General features: G+C 39.5%; 3 protein-coding genes across 4 annotated transcripts; 2 read left to right on the top strand and 1 right to left on the bottom strand.

Moving 5' to 3' along the window:
* The first annotated feature begins 274 nt into the window (after window positions 1-274).
* Window positions 275-6,766, top strand: LOC117477871 (protein naked cuticle homolog 2). Of its 2 annotated transcripts, XM_034124653.1 has the most exons (10): window positions 275-430; window positions 525-551; window positions 637-710; window positions 4,042-4,096; window positions 4,879-4,970; window positions 5,228-5,323; window positions 5,411-5,543; window positions 5,824-5,958; window positions 6,072-6,511; window positions 6,713-6,751. In XM_034124653.1, exons 1-9 carry the CDS (start codon window positions 406-408, stop codon window positions 6,476-6,478), a joined length of 1,044 nt encoding a protein of 347 aa, XP_033980544.1. In that variant the 5' UTR covers window positions 275-405; the 3' UTR covers window positions 6,479-6,511; window positions 6,713-6,751. The 2 variants fall into 2 exon arrangements, with proteins under 2 accessions (XP_033980544.1, XP_033980542.1); XM_034124651.1 differs by having other exon boundaries at window positions 6,072-6,766.
* A 54-nt stretch (window positions 6,767-6,820) lies between these two features.
* On the top strand, window positions 6,821-10,898 carry lrrc14b (leucine rich repeat containing 14B). The gene is made up of 3 exons (XM_034124650.1): window positions 6,821-7,640; window positions 8,061-8,689; window positions 9,397-10,898. The coding sequence occupies exons 1-3, from the start codon at window positions 7,365-7,367 to the stop codon at window positions 10,076-10,078; spliced, it is 1,587 nt and encodes a 528-aa protein (XP_033980541.1). The 5' UTR covers window positions 6,821-7,364; the 3' UTR covers window positions 10,079-10,898.
* A 57-nt stretch (window positions 10,899-10,955) lies between these two features.
* On the bottom strand, window positions 10,956-13,222 carry LOC117477872 (cytochrome b-c1 complex subunit 7). Its single transcript, XM_034124654.1, has 4 exons — window positions 13,125-13,222; window positions 11,863-11,931; window positions 11,542-11,708; window positions 10,956-11,146 (listed from the first exon to the last, which is right to left on the bottom strand). Exons 1-4 carry the CDS (start codon window positions 13,141-13,143, stop codon window positions 11,069-11,071), a joined length of 333 nt encoding a protein of 110 aa, XP_033980545.1. The 5' UTR covers window positions 13,144-13,222; the 3' UTR covers window positions 10,956-11,068.
* Window positions 13,223-15,041: the final 1,819 nt, after the last annotated feature.

Genomic DNA, 15,041 nt, shown 5'->3' with positions numbered 1-15,041 from the left:
CAATTGCAAGAGGGTCCATCCCAAGCATGTCAAAAAGTACTTTGAAACTTTGCGTTTCCTTAAATGAGAGAGGAAGAGAGAGAAATATAGTTTTACCCCTACTTCTTTTATTTTGCATAATAAAAGTGAAGTCGTTTGTCTAAAAAAAAAAAAACGGTTTCTCCCACTGCCTTGGCGTCAGAGTGCTTCAAGCTTCAAGCTCCGAGCTTAACCAAACAGGAAGTGCTCAGCGGTGAATCCTCTGGCTCTGCCTCTTTACTCTTTGATTTTTCAGTCCGACTTTTAAGCTCACCTCGTCTGTGTATGAATTTCTGCGATAGTGTACCGGTGTTTGTTCCCAAATGACACAACAATATTGCCCCTCATGGATTGTACTTTTTGTTGATCCAATGAAAACGCAGGAATATGGGTAAATTCCAGTCCAAACTTGGTGAGGCATTTTATTTCATCGCAAATTGTTTTGGACTTTTTTAAAGCGTTTTGACTTGTAGCCTTTAATATTTTCTTTTCTCCTGTTTGGACAGCTTCAAAACGTAGACAGAGTCCTGAAGGTAAGTCAACCAACACAGCAACTTAATAAACAACATAACTTCTTCTTTTAAAATGGGTTTACATATTATTATTTGTTATATGCAGGTGGGAGTTTGGCTTCCAATGTGCTGACCTGTCAGAGAGAGCTCCAGCAAATCCACAAAACTAAACTAACCAAGGTAGGAGACTTTTTTTTGTTTTTGTTTTCGTCTTTTCTGTGATTAAAAAAAAGTCTTCATGTTATTGGAATAACATATAAGCACAACCAAACTGGAGTATTGCACAAAAACAGATCCCATACATACTACTTAATTTGGTTTTCTATTACACTAATAATCTGGTATAAATTGATTACCAGATAGTCTTAGAGCTGACACAGTGATGAATGGAAACAACATGATATTAGCCACATGATAAACAAAGCCAAGGGCTACAGATTGTATTGATAACATTGTGGGAAATGTACTTAGATTTAAGATTGCTGAACATGAGATAGAGTTTTGGGAGATTTTTTTTCCTGAATCAATAGTCAGACTTTGGATTTCATTTATTGAACAACTTCAAATAAACTCTCTACATTTATAATATTTAATCACACATTACTACAGTATTTTAGGGCACAGTTATCCTCTGAAACATCTTCTTAAATGCCTGAGAGTTATAACATTTATAAAAGTCTGTTCCCATACCTAAGAAAAAAAGCAATAAAAAAGCACAGGCATTCCCGGCCTCTTTATGCTGGTTTATTTCAGTGCCAATAGCTTCATCCCTGTTAAGCCAGTTTTGGGATGAACAGTATTTGCTCACATCACATTAGGATACATAAAAGGTGTTGGGAGGTGGTCGTATATTTATTCTTCCGCCCTTTCCTCCTCCATCTCTATAAAGAGACTTGCAAGTCTGTGAAGTGCAACACAGCCACCCCCTCAAAACAGCAAGGTCTTTATGCACGACCGAAAGAAAAAAAAACCCACATCTGGTACTGCTTTCCTTCTGCAGTCGGGCAAACTGTAGGAGGGGGGAGAGGAAAAAGATGTGGGAAAGGGGTGTTTGGTTGCGTAAATGGCATCACATTTACACTACTAGCATTAATGAAGCAATCACGTTTGGATACTGTTGAAGACAAGAGAAAATGTCTTCTTTTATTAATTAAACATGTCAAATATAAGTTCCTATTAACCTTAAACACACTGATTGAATCTGTGTTGTCAGATGTTGTGGTGAAAGTAAACAACCACTTCTTCTCAGCTGGTAGATCTTTTAGTACAACTACTAAAGTCATGAGATGTTGTTCTTTTTACAAGTTGTGTTGTTTCAAGGTTTATTACATTTTATATGTATGTTTCACAGTTTGGAAAAAGTTTATTCTGCCAAGTTGTTTAAACGCTTGTCGCTTGTTCTGTGCTTGTTAATGGCAGAGATCTTTCTGCCATTCGATTTTCCAGCCTAATTTAGCTTCACACCCCACCGCTGTAGACTGCAAACGGAAAAGACGTGTCATTTTATGGGACATTTTGTATTGTTTTCCGTCAGCTTTATACAATATGCTATATAAAATAGTGAGCCAATACAATTATAACCTCTCAATTACCAGCGATGTCAGTGTTGACCATAATACTTCCTGAAAAAACACAAATGTCTAGGTGGGTGTGCATGCATGTGTACAAGTAAGGCTGAGTCACAGTGCAAACTGTTCATAAACACTCTGTAAACATTGTAACATCCATGGGAAAACATCATGAGTAGGATTTTTATCTTTACACTTCATATTTGTCATAACTAACGCCCAGAAGTTTTTACTTTGACTTCTACTGTTCTGCTTGTTATTTAGTTAAAGGTAGGAATCCACCTCAGCCCAGTTAACAACCTTAATGTGTTATTGCCTTGAGTCTGCACATGTTATTTTAAAGGATGAAAAGGTTGTTTTTTGTGGTGATATTTGGGCACAAATTTCCCCTAGAAACCCGATTTGTTTATTTACATACCCCTTCAATTTAAAAACAACACAGAACAATCATGCATCGTAAAAACTTAAAGTGACCAAGTGGCAGTATTAAAAGTGCTAACATCAACATTACAACAGAGCATGATATTTAGCAGTATTTAACAATGAAAAATGACTGTAAGATAAATATACCATAAAATAACTTAATGTTGGTTGCAGAATATTCTAAATAGCAGCATTGATGATGGGTATAGGGGAATGTTTTTTCTACAGATTTGTGGTTATTTAACAGATTAAATAGTTGTTTTATTCATTTGAGTTCAATCAGCTTGTTTCAGTCTTTTTTTATCACAAGTCAGAGCAGCATGAGTCCCAGTAGTAAACAGAGTATCATCTTGTATCTCCATGTTAGACATTACCGCTGAGACAAAGGCAGCTATTGTTCAGCTGACAGTTGAGTCTTTGTGATATCAGGACATATGCTTGGATGGTTGAAGTACAATGAGGGCATACAACAAAAAACACGATTTCATCAGGCACCTTTCTGCTACCTCTCACCGTCTTTCACTTGTAATCCAACCCAGCATCAAAGCTTCCCAGCAGGTAGAGCGTGTCCGAGGAGAGGGGAGTGTGTGGAGGGAGATTAGTGTGAGTGTGAGGGTGCAACCATCTTATCACTCTTTTTGTTGCTCATCTGCAGATCGTCAGTGCAACATAAGTGATGGATTGTCCTGTTGACAGATAAGAAAAGTCTTACTGCTGCTTTCTCTTGTTTTGACTTGTTTCTAGAGAGGAGCGAGAATGAATCATCAGAAGTTTTTAATTCACTGAAATGGATATTACTTTTAAGGTTTATAGTTTTATAATGGGTTGTTAGAGGTAACTTAAACTTTTGAACATGGTGTTGCAGATTTGTATATTCCCCCAATAAAATCTGCTTATATGGCGCTTGCCTCCAGGAAATCTGGCTTTTAGTCAATTAGTCAACTAATTGCCTGTTTTGGTTTTTGTCGACTTGGATTCCTTCACTCGGTTAGTCATTTTTGTATACTTTGTATATGCTGAGTGAAGTATTAGTATCAACAAACTATAACTGTGAATTATTAGTGTAACACAACTCAAACCTCCTTTAGTCAAGCACAGTTCTGCTGGCTTTTTGGTTTTACATTTAATGATCATATGAAACATCACGACACGTCAGTTACATGTGATGGGGGGGGAAAGGTCAAGATGTCGGCTGTTAAAGGAGGAGTTCCAGCTGGAAATGTCCAAAGTAAACCTCCTTCTGATGCCTCAATGTCTCGTTTATTTTATTTCTGCAGGAAAATAATGAAAGAATCCCATCACATCTGATACAAATGTAATTGTCTTTAAAGGAACTGAAGAAGAGTCAGTGACAGTCTTTTAGAAAGACCCCACAGATGTTCAAGGATTGGCTCAGCATTGCTCACATCTGGAGCTCAATCTCAACACTCATGGGACTGAAAAGCCCTTATTGTCTTCCTCTCTGCCTTCCCTCTCCTACATGTGTGCTCTCTGCTAATTCAAACGTTTGTGTTTTACAGAATTTGTATGTAGAATTAAGGGCGAGCAAGTCTGACCATAACTGCAAACTGAAAGGTGAGTAAAGAATTGCATCATTGTTGTTTCATTGTTGTTTTACTTCCAGGCTTCATTATATTGTGTAGATTTTGTGCATGATCTGAGATGTTGAAATCAAATGCATCTGTTTTATATTTGTGTGAGAAAACTTCGACCTTTGGATGGACAGCTTTCAGTTTCCGCTCTGCTGCCAAACATTTATTGAAAACAGAGCTTACAACAAGGAATATATTCATTGCAGACATGTCTATACGGTTTGTTTTGAAATTGGCTTTTATGTTCTCGGCCCCTGCAGCCTGGAAATGCGTGTTCACAGATTTTTAGCCAGATAGGCCGTTCCCTATGAGAGCTTTTAAAAATTAAGTGGCGGTTTTGGGGGTTTATTCAATTGGAATTTGTAATTGCTTCCTTTGCAACATCTGTTTCCTCCTTTCTGTTTCTCCAGGAATATTATTCTGTGAGTTCATGCTGTGTGTTTTTCATTTGTGTTTGAAACACTGCCGCTATCTTTGCCTGTGCTCCTTTTGGAAAGGACATTTTGTAAGATTTCAATTGGCCTTTACCTGGTTAAATGAAGGTTGAATAACATATTTTAATAAACTAAAGTAGGTTTTTCAATATTTGTGTGTTTGAAACACTACATTTCCACCATCTTGGCCAGGTCTCCTTTTGGAAAAGAGCTTTTGTAAAATTGCAATGGGACTGCATGGTTAAATTACTTATTTTAATAAACATATGTACCATGAAACTGTGATTCTCCTGGGATATGATAGTTTACCCGCTTACTGTGTGTTGTTCAGTTGTTCTACCACCAAAGAAGACAGCTGATAGAGGAAACGGCATCCACCTCCAGGTCAATAAACAGACAAAAAAGAAGAGCAGCCATGCTGGTGTGAGTTAACCTCCATATCTCTGTAACATTTGCAAATTCTACATAAATGCGTGTACTGATTACTGTGAGATGTGTTCGGGAGAACTCTTTGTAAACTCATCTGATACTAATCAACAAGGTATTTTATAATTGCAAATGGTTGTTTTACCAGTTTACCAGAAGTCTCTATTGGTAAACTCCCACACTACCCAACTCAATGCAACACTGCAGTAAAATGTTTTTTATAGCAGTAGCAAGCTTGTTTTCTGCACATGCAGGTCACAGAGTGTAACATGGTGTCTGATGAGGACACTCAGCAGGAGTGGGTGTTCACACTGTACAACTTTGACAACAGTGGCAAGGTCACCAAAGAGGTAGGTTTGCATATTGTTTAAATAAAAGTTGTTTAAAATAGCTTGCCTTGTACACAGTGAAAATGTGTGTGTGTGTGTTTTCTGCAGGACATGTCCAGCTTGATTCGCTCCATCTATGAGGTACTAGAGACGTCAGTCAAGCCAAACGGAGGCCCCCCACCTCTGAAGATAAAGCTTGTTGTAACTCCGTCAGCTGACCCAGAGAAGATCTTACTAATAGGTGAAAAGAAGGAGAGAAAAACTGTGGATATTAAAGAAACACTTTTCCACACAACCACCTTGACTTTTTGAAATATGTTTTCCCCACATTCTTCTACCGTGAACAAATATTTTAAAAGGTTTAAGCTGTGTAGTTTTACTGTTGTTAAACCTGTGCCCCCTTTACTTCAATTCATTAAGACTTTTTCATTGATTCGTTTGTTCATCGTGGAAGCATGCAAGAAAATCTAATGTATATGAATAATCCAAGGTAACACTCCATTTAATTCAATTCAAAACAGCATCACAGGAGAAGACAGCATCCCAGGAGGCAGGGAACCCAGTAAGAGGACTTTATTGTGTGGATGAAAACATTGAGCGCAGAAACCACTACCTGGATCTAGCCGGCATTGAAAACTACACGTCCAAGTTTGACGGTACAGCTCTAACTTGTACATATCACAATACAATCCCTCCTTTCCAGAACTGTTGTATTTTAACCTCTGGTGTTACATACGAATAAAGTCGTTCTTATTCCTGTTTGTTCCAGAATCCCCTACCCAGGAGCCCAGTCAGGATACTTGCTCAGCTCCTAAGCACCGCCCTGTGGTCAGCACAGTGAACTGCATGTCTCCTGGAGGCCAATACACCCCATATTCCCTGAAAAGCAAGGCCATGGGAAAGGACAGGCATGGAGGTGATAGAAAGTCATGCAGGTTACATGGCCAGCACCCTGCTTCCTGGTGCCATCCCTCTCAGCCTGCAGCACACAGCGCCCTGCAGCGCAGTCACAGCAGGAGGCTGCGCACCAGGGGACACGAGGCTGCCTCCAGACCCCCGCCTGAAATACCTTCAGACAGTCAGCCCTCCTGTGGAGCCCCTGCTTCTCAAACCAAGAGACATGAGCACCATCACGAGCACCATCATCATCATCACCATCACTACCACCCTTCGTAGAAGCATTTTAAACCCATATCAGACAGGTGAAGAGTAAGTATGCTATCGACATGAAATGTTTTAGAGGTTAATTGCAACTCGGCATGTTCTTGATGAATCACTTAATTTACATGTTTTTTAGTGTGTGGTGGAATCAGGCTATCAGTTATCTAATGCAAACAAACCCTAAAGGTAAGCTACTCTCTGTGGTCAGTTTAATGTTTTCTGAAAGCTACTTTGTTTTGGATGCTGAAGATCTGGATTTGACGAGGAGATGGGATGAAGAGGTGTGATGAGGTCTTTGGATTAGCTCTCCTGGACACTGGATATGATGAAAGGAGGTGGATGGGCTTCAGCATGAACACCTGAAATCACAGCTGACTGCAGGAGAGAGGAGAACCATTTTAAAGTTTGGCTGCAGCACGATGATTGGCTGCTGGAGGTTGAGGTGAAATGTAATAGGTTGAAGAGAACTGCAGCTGCGGAATGAATTCATATATACCCATCAGTCTTCCTGAAATAACTTGCGCTGAGCTTCATATAATCATGGGTGCATGGATCTGATGTTGTTGTTCTATTACTGCTCTCACATGTGACAAGTGATCAGTGACAAGTTTTCCTTTTGGAATTTAGTTGTGTTTCGACTTATCTCTTTGGCAAAAGTTGCAAATAGACAGTGTTCCCGACGAAGGACAGGAGACAGCTGTTGCTATTAATAACCTCAACCCTCTTACCCACCACGCGACCCCTCTGCCTCACAACAGCTAGCCTGGGTTTCGGCAACAGAGGAAATAACAAAGCAGCAGCCACAGAAGAGTCTAAACAGTGACCTGCAGAGCTGTTAGACTGCAGCTCTCAACAACAACCACGACTCTGACGAAACAAACGGGGATAAAAACCGGGAACCATGAAGACACTGCGGTTTATTGCTGCTGAGGGCTTCGTGCAGAGTGGTCCCAGTGCTCTGGAGAACCTAAACTGCATGTCTTTCAACCTCTACCCGCTCCTCTTCAAGGCCTGTTATCTGCTGGAGCAGGCGGACGTGCTGCGTGCTTTGGTGCAGACATGGCCTCTTCCTGTGCTCGATTTACAGAGGCTGCTTGGAGCCACAGCCGACTGTCAGACGGACCTCACCTCCCGCACCTGCCGCCTCTGTCTGGAGGCCATTATAACTGGCTTAAAGGTACTTTAGTCAAATATGCCGTGTCCTATTTATACTTGTGTTTAAGGGCATGTTCCTGTGTCATGTTTTTCAGTTCTTCTCCCTGTGAACTAATTGCCTTAAAGCGAAGAAAACATTCCTAAATAATTTGCATAGTATCCAAATATGATTTTAAATATATTTTGTTCAATTATAAATAAGTTAAGTTAATGGAAGCCATATTTAACAAGGTTCACCACAGAGGCATGCAAACACATTTCTTAGTTTTCTTCACAAATTCAAGATAACACAGGGTGTGTCAGTGATATTTAAATGTTCATTTTGTGTGTGAAGTGTTCCTTTAAACACATCTGCTTTAACTTGTTATTGGCTCATGATCATGAATTGTTATAGGTTGACACTTTCAAATAATTTACACAAGTTCCCCTTTGTTTTCTATAGGATTATGTGCTGTCTCCTCCAAGAACCTACGCCAAGAACCTGCGTGTGGTGGACCTGACAGGCCTGAGGGATGTGGAGCACCACACCTGCCCCTGCCGGTCCACCCTGGGTCGATGGGGAAGAACCAAGCTCCTGACACAAGTGTGCTTCGAGACCATGGTGACCATGCAAGCCAGCGAAGTGCCACAATCTGCCTTTGAAACCTCTATTGAGGTCCGTCTGAACGGCTTTGTCACGGGCCGCAGCTATGAGCTGGTGGCTCAGGCCTTCCTCGTCCTCCGCTACTGTCCTCTGAAGATGCGCTTTGTTAGTTTTCGGGCTGACACCCTCACTCTCAAGCAGCTGTTTTATGTTCTTCGCCTGGCAGAACCTGACAGCATTGAAAAGCTGGAGATAGTCCACAATGTTCCCCTGCAGGCTGCACACTTGGAAGTGCTGCTGTCCAAGGTGGAACTTTCCAGATTGCAGTCTTTGACCCTTCCGGCCGGGGCGTTGGATGTCAGGAGGTTGGGCCCTGATGAGGACGACATCATGTCCATCATCGGGAATCTGCTGGCCCAACTGAGCAGCCTGACCGAGCTCTATGTTGGCTTCTCCACTCTAACTGGACACATACGCAGACTGCTTAAGTGAGTAGGCTAAAAGGACAGAGGGAGAGACGGAGAAAGACAACAAGGTGTTCTTGTTTGGATGAGGACAAGATGGAGGCTCACATGCACCTTACAGCATCAGGAGCTTTAATATAGCTCAAAATAATCACCTTTCTCCGGGTCAAAACACGTTCCAGCTTTAAGGCTCTTGTTTAGCAATGGAAGGTATTTTGTTTTTAAAATTGCTGACATGATGCCAGGAAGAGAACAGGCAGCCGCAGTCAAATGGAAAAAAGCAGTAGTACAAAGCACTGAACTGTCAATCAAAGTCTGGTGTAAACCTCACAATGACAAAATGCCTCCCTTATAATTAAAATGATGCTTCTTCAATAAGGAAAGGTAAAGGGGGATTCAATCAAAATAAACAAAAAAAGCCAAATAAAGCCTGCAGGCTATTGTTAGGCAAGCACTAACCCTTGCACAAATTGAATTACGATTTGTCCTTATGCAGGTAACCTTGTTAAAATAGAAATGCTAAAATCTTGCTTTAAATTGCCAAAAGATCAGAATGCCCTTGGTGTGCAATGATCTACCTCACTTAAGGTCTAAAAGCACACAGACAAGTTATCTGCCTGCTTTCCATATCAAAGTTGTATTCAAAAATCTTCGAGGCCCAGAAATGTCTGGTACCACTGGGCTTTATCTGATACAAATTCATTCTCTTTACCCCTCTTTTCTCTACACAGTCCTCTCAACACACCGCTGCAGTGCTTGGATGTGGCCAACTGCTACCTGAACCGTGTGGACATGACCTATCTGTCCAACAGCCTCCACAGCGAGTTCCTGGTCAGCCTGGACATCAGCGGACACGACATCTTCAGCTCTTTCTACTCCTGTTTCGACAAACTGCTCGGCCGCTGCTCAGCCACATTGACCAGCCTGGCCGTAGAAGAGTGCAACATCGAGGACGAGCACATGGACGACTTCATTCACACTCTGGCTCGCTGTCAGATGCTGGAGGAGCTCAGACTCCTGGGAAACCCTCTGACCTCTGCAGCCCTGTACAGGTTATTCTCCATGCTATCTGCAGGCTTTCCTAACTTAAAATACATCGAGGTACCAGTTCCCAGAGAGTGCTACTCAGAGGATGTCACATACCCTCTGGAGGATTCAGACCTCCTGGTGTACAACAACGAGTTGTTTCAGGAAGTCAATGCCCAGCTGATGGGGATCCTGGAAGGAGCAGGGAGAGGGAGTGTGGAGGTGTGCACCCCTCTCATGGGGGCGTACGACCCAGATATTAACGAAACCAGCAACGAGTTGGGAGTGTCCATGCTGCAGTCTTATAACAACGTCCTTGGGGACTTTATTAGTAGCATAACTGAAGTGGACAACAGGAGATCACAGGCTCAGAAAAATGCTGAATAGATTTGACTGTGGAGAGGTCAAGTATACAGCAAAGGGATATGAACTCAGATTGTTGAGATTAATCTAGACATTGTGGAAAGCAGATCAGAGTCTTTAACCATTGCAGAAATAACTTGTTGACAATGATCGAAAATCACAGAAACGTCTTCATTGTAACTAGTAAACTATTATTAAGCTATACTATATTTACCGCGTTTTATATCTTTTAGGGTGCAGGTGGGGACGTATTTAAGTTTCAGAGGAAAAAAACACGATTGGAATACAAGTTTTTTTATGTACTTTACAAGAAAAAAAATGTATTAAAATTATTGATCTGTCCTTTGTTTTTTTATGTTAAAAAAATGGTAATATCAGTTAGATTTGGTTAGGTCAGAGTTGAGAAACATAAAACATCCATGTTTACGCTCTAAATCAAAGCCTTCCTGACACTGGTGCAAACTTTCGTCACTGTTCCTATTCATGAGTGAAGGGAAAACCCGAGTACAGATATACTAGACTTGATTTATTAACACCATATACAGGGTTTCAAGTCTAGAAGTCATCTCAACAGAAGATCATTGTTTTCTTCTCAGCACTTCCTATAGTCTGTATGCCAAACATATGTGCAGAGCAGATAGATGTGGCTGCTGTAACGGTTGTGGTAGATACTTGAAGTTTGTCTAGGATTCTTTCTAAACTGTATTTATCATGTCTATATTTGTGTTTTAATGCTGTATATAACTGGATTTGCTAATGTGAACAGCATAACTTTGCAACAATCAGAAAAGTATGCTTGTAATGGTTTCCCTTTGTCATACCAATAAATCAAACCTCCAAATACTTCAGCCTACTATTCATTATATATATTTTTTTTTTAAAAAGACACTTACACATCTTCTAAAATGTACAATTTCTTTAATGAGCAATGTTTTATATAGGTAAGGTTTTCATTTTAAATACTACACCAGGGGACAATCATGCACAGACTGAGGACGAGGACTTCAGAACCATTTAGTTCTTCATCCAATCCTCCTTTTCTTTCCTCTCCTGGACCACCTCCTTCAGGTATGGTGTCAGATAGTGGACATCCTAAAAGGAAAAGATACGAAAAATATGAGACAAATGAAATCAGGATTCACCATTATCAGAAGAGTAATAATTGTTTGATTAGATAGGTGTAATGCATTATCATTAAATAATATCCAACCCTATAGTTTATTGATCCTTTTTATACTTACTTACACTTGATTATATAAATAATTCCTTATTTTTCGTATCTAACAAACAAACAAATGGATTTAGCAGGCAAGTCTCTAGTAGGTAAAGTGTGTATTACAAGATTAAAAGGAAAATGCTACAGCTATCAGCATTAACTATTTAAAACTAAAACGTATCTGTGGCGAATCAATGTCATATAATATAGTGTCTTTACATTAAACTTCACTTCAACCCTTAACAAAAACACATGTATAAGTTTATTGCACCTCTTCAAATTGTGTCCACTGCTCTTTAGGGAGGATCTGCTGCTTCATGGAGAGATCCAGCGCTCTCTTCAACCTGAACATCCTGTCGTTGTACTGGTTCTCTGGGATCCTCCTCAGAGCCTCCACCACATCCGTATCCTCATGGAGCGTGTCATCGCGCATTAAACCTGTCGGAGAAAACAATGCTTTAAAAAGCTGGAAAAGTGTGGAAAACCGATTATAAAATGGCCTACACTCATCCGAGGCAATGATGTTCCCCCCTGTACATTTAAAACAAGTACGTTTATACTCTGACTATTTGACCAATATATATTGACTTACCCAGCTTGTTGAAGCCGGCCATGTTGTAATACCATTTGCGGAAGCCCATTAGGAGCCTGCCTGTTGCTACTGTGAACATGACAAGAAAAGACAGAAATTATTATTCACAAACCTTAATTTAAACAAGAGCATAATGGCAGGTGTAAGGCTTGGATCAGATTTGAGTTTAACAGCTTAAAAAGGGATGCAACTACCAATTATATGATTTCATTATTGATTAAACATTTATGCTATAAAATTCAGGCAATACAGGATTCTTAAAACCCAAAACGATGTATTAAAACATCTTGTTTTGTGAGTCAGAATCTAAAATATGTTGAGATGAATATGATATTACACCTAAAAGAAAGGCAATCTATAATTGAGAAGTTGAAACAGTTGCAATAAAGAATTACGTAAATTGTCCATTTCTCAAAAATAGTTGGCGATTATTTTCTGTCAATTAACTTGTTTTAGCTCTTATGCAACCCCGTCTGTGTAACAAGATTCACTGATTTCTTAAAGTCTGCTATTACTGTGTATTGTATTGGCGAAAACATTATAATTGTTTCATTATTCATATGCATCAGATAAAAGGCCCTTTTATTCTGTAACTATTCTGCTTGCTTGTTATTTGTATTACATTTAAAAATTAGATTTATCGAATTTAAGCCCCTGTAAAGCACTTTACTTTACAAATAAACTTTCATAGCATTCACTCAATATGAATGTACTTACAGCGTATTAACTATGTGCACACTACACTATCTGATAAAGACAATAAGTCAAGGATGCCAACAATAACGAAAGATAATTTGCCCTTCTGTGATCACCAACATCTTCAAGAGCATTTAAAAGACAGCAACACAACAGTGGCTGAAATGCTAAGAAGCTAACCGTAGCTGACCCGCACTACGCCTATAGATGGTACAGCAAAAAAACTAACAACGTGATAACAGCTGCTGGTTAAGACATTAGTAAAGGTCTAATCAGTACAAGGACAGCAGAGAGAGTGTCTAGTAGGTAAATGAATGTGTCAATGTGATCAGCATTAGCAGCTAGCGCTATGCTAACTTCAGATAACACTTAGCCTCAGTTAGCACGGGGACACTAGAGGACACACACAAGTCAAACGCGTCAAAGGCGAATACAGTCAGACAAAAATAAGCACGACATGATATTATCTGTTACAATACTATATACATTACGCAATGACACTACAACACACAATGTAGCTTAAGTTGAAATCGCAAATGATAATGTAAAAAGTGCTGTTGATTTACCCGGTGCCCTCGACGCCATTTTTACCACTCAGAACTGAGAGCAGCAACCGCGGTGAGTTCTTCTTCTTCTTCTTCCTCTTCTTCTCTCAGTTTGTGGCGGATTGCAAACTACTTTAAGGTGCATACCGCCACCTACTGTACAAGAGTGTGTATCACCATATCATCATATCAACACTTGTGGAGTTATACCACTGTATTTACGTTGTTTTAAATTCTTCCAATCAATCCTGTTTCACTCAAATACTTAAAAATGGCCTTCCTGGTAGCTCTTATCCCCTCACCTTCTGTTATCCCCATCAGGCTCCACTCCCTTCCTGCCTCTCTGACCCTGTCTCTTAGTTTTCCCCTCTCTGTTTTGTACATGTTGCAGTGTAATATGATGTGTTCCACATTTTTCTTTCACTCCACAGCCCCTGCATTCTTCAGCTTCGCTTTTTCCCATTATAAACATTGCGCCGTTTAATCCTGTATGATCCAATCTGAGTCTAGTGATGATGATCTCCTCAGTCCCGTCTGTTCCTTTCTGTATAGATCTTTATTATGACTGATTTCTGTAACTTGTGGTATCTCCCTCCCTTTCTGATCTTCCTCCCACCTTTTCTGCCATATTTCCATACCCTTCTTCTTAATTATTGCTTTTCCTTCTCCTTTTCCAAGTGAAACTGGTAACGTTTAGTTCGGTTTAGTTGCGCAACTTTACATGAGTTTTTTTTTTTTAAACTGCTTTATTGCCAAATATAGCTAGGTTTACATGGTGACGACATATAATCACAAAATATATGGAGAAATTAATAATAAAAAATAACACATCCATTTATCATGAGTCTTCAAGGCTGAAAAAGATGTGTTGCATTTATAAACACGCTTTTTGTTATACAAGTTACTTTTGTGAATGTAAAGTTTTGCCAGGTTAATAAAAAGCCCAATATTATAATACTGTTTTTGTACTGAGCTGCAGACATAAAAAAAAAAAAATAGCACATCTTTGTAAAATAATAGAAACAAATAAATTGAAAAGTATTGGGTCAATTATTTTCCAAAAGTAAAAAATATACGGACAGCTACAAATTAGGTTACATGGAAGTTTCATCACCAATCCCACACAAAGAGCCATTTATATCAGTGTACTTTCTTTGTATGTGCTAATAAGGCTATGCTGGATAGCATCAAAGGAGAAGTTTAAAACAGACATCTCCAGATTTGTTTGTGATCGTTTATTTTTAGGATACGGTCCCAATTTATTTCCATTGGACCCTAACCTTCCCCAGTATTACATAGGAAATTAACATTACTGATTTTCAGTTGGATCTTAAAACGTATTTTTGGTTAGAATTTTTTTTTAGAACGTGATTTGTAAATATATTTACTTCAATCCTAATTTCATCAGCGACGTCTTTAATTTGCTCATTATTTTATCCACATTTTACTTTTGTAAAATTACACTATTATATTAAAGAAACTGTAATAAATAGATTATTTTAAACTTATTTTGTTTCTCTTAAAGCGCATTTCTGTCATGGAACTAACTGGAATAAAAAACTAATTTGTAATTAAAGGTCCCATGTCATGGCCATTTCTACTGATCATAATTCCACGTAACGGACCAATCCGCGGAGCCGTTACGTTACGTCACTATACCCAAATACGTCACTATACCGAAGAAGAAAAAAATGGAAAAAGAGAAATCTCCAAAGAGGCGTTCTGGGGCAGCATAGACTGTGTTCGAGTTTTACTCGCTACAGGGTGTACTTTGAGGGTTTGTGACTCTGCAGACCGTTTACATGCATAAAAAGCTACATAACACACAAGGGGACGGGTAATAACCAGAAAAGCATGACTTCTGACCTTTAACGTATTAAAAAAAAATCTATAAAACATGTTACACTATTGACTTTTTTACTGGTCAATCAGTCCGTG

The sequence above is a fragment of the Trematomus bernacchii genome, unplaced genomic scaffold (assembly GCF_902827165.1).
Source record: "Trematomus bernacchii unplaced genomic scaffold, fTreBer1.1, whole genome shotgun sequence".
In the NCBI taxonomy this organism is placed as follows: domain Eukaryota; kingdom Metazoa; phylum Chordata; class Actinopteri; order Perciformes; family Nototheniidae; genus Trematomus; species Trematomus bernacchii.
Note: the sequence above shows the minus strand (reverse complement) of the source record. Positions and strands in the feature narration are given on the sequence as shown.

What these genes read in the sequence shown, in the direction of transcription:
- LOC117477871 (XM_034124651.1), top strand. Translation starts at nt 406, where the DNA reads ATGGGTAAATTCCAGTCCAAACTTG. An exon ending in TAAATTCCAGTCCAAACTTG is followed by an intron (nt 431 to 524) that starts GTGAGGCATTTT and finishes CTGTTTGGACAG; the next exon opens with CTTCAAAACGTAGACAGAGT. An exon ending in AGAAGAGCAGCCATGCTGGT is followed by an intron (nt 4,971 to 5,227) that starts GTGAGTTAACCT and finishes CTGCACATGCAG; the next exon opens with GTCACAGAGTGTAACATGGT.
- LOC117477872 (XM_034124654.1), bottom strand. An exon ending in GGCCGGCTTCAACAAGCTGG is followed by an intron (nt 11,709 to 11,862) that starts GTAAGTCAATAT and finishes TTTCTCCGACAG; the next exon opens with GTTTAATGCGCGATGACACG. An exon ending in AGTGGACACAATTTGAAGAG is followed by an intron (nt 11,147 to 11,541) that starts GTGCAATAAACT and finishes TTTTCCTTTTAG; the next exon opens with GATGTCCACTATCTGACACC.
- lrrc14b (XM_034124650.1), top strand. Translation starts at nt 7,365, where the DNA reads ATGAAGACACTGCGGTTTATTGCTGCTGAGGGCTTCGTGCAGAGTGGT. An exon ending in CCATTATAACTGGCTTAAAG is followed by an intron (nt 7,641 to 8,060) that starts GTACTTTAGTCA and finishes TGTTTTCTATAG; the next exon opens with GATTATGTGCTGTCTCCTCC. An exon ending in CACATACGCAGACTGCTTAA is followed by an intron (nt 8,690 to 9,396) that starts GTGAGTAGGCTA and finishes TTCTCTACACAG; the next exon opens with TCCTCTCAACACACCGCTGC.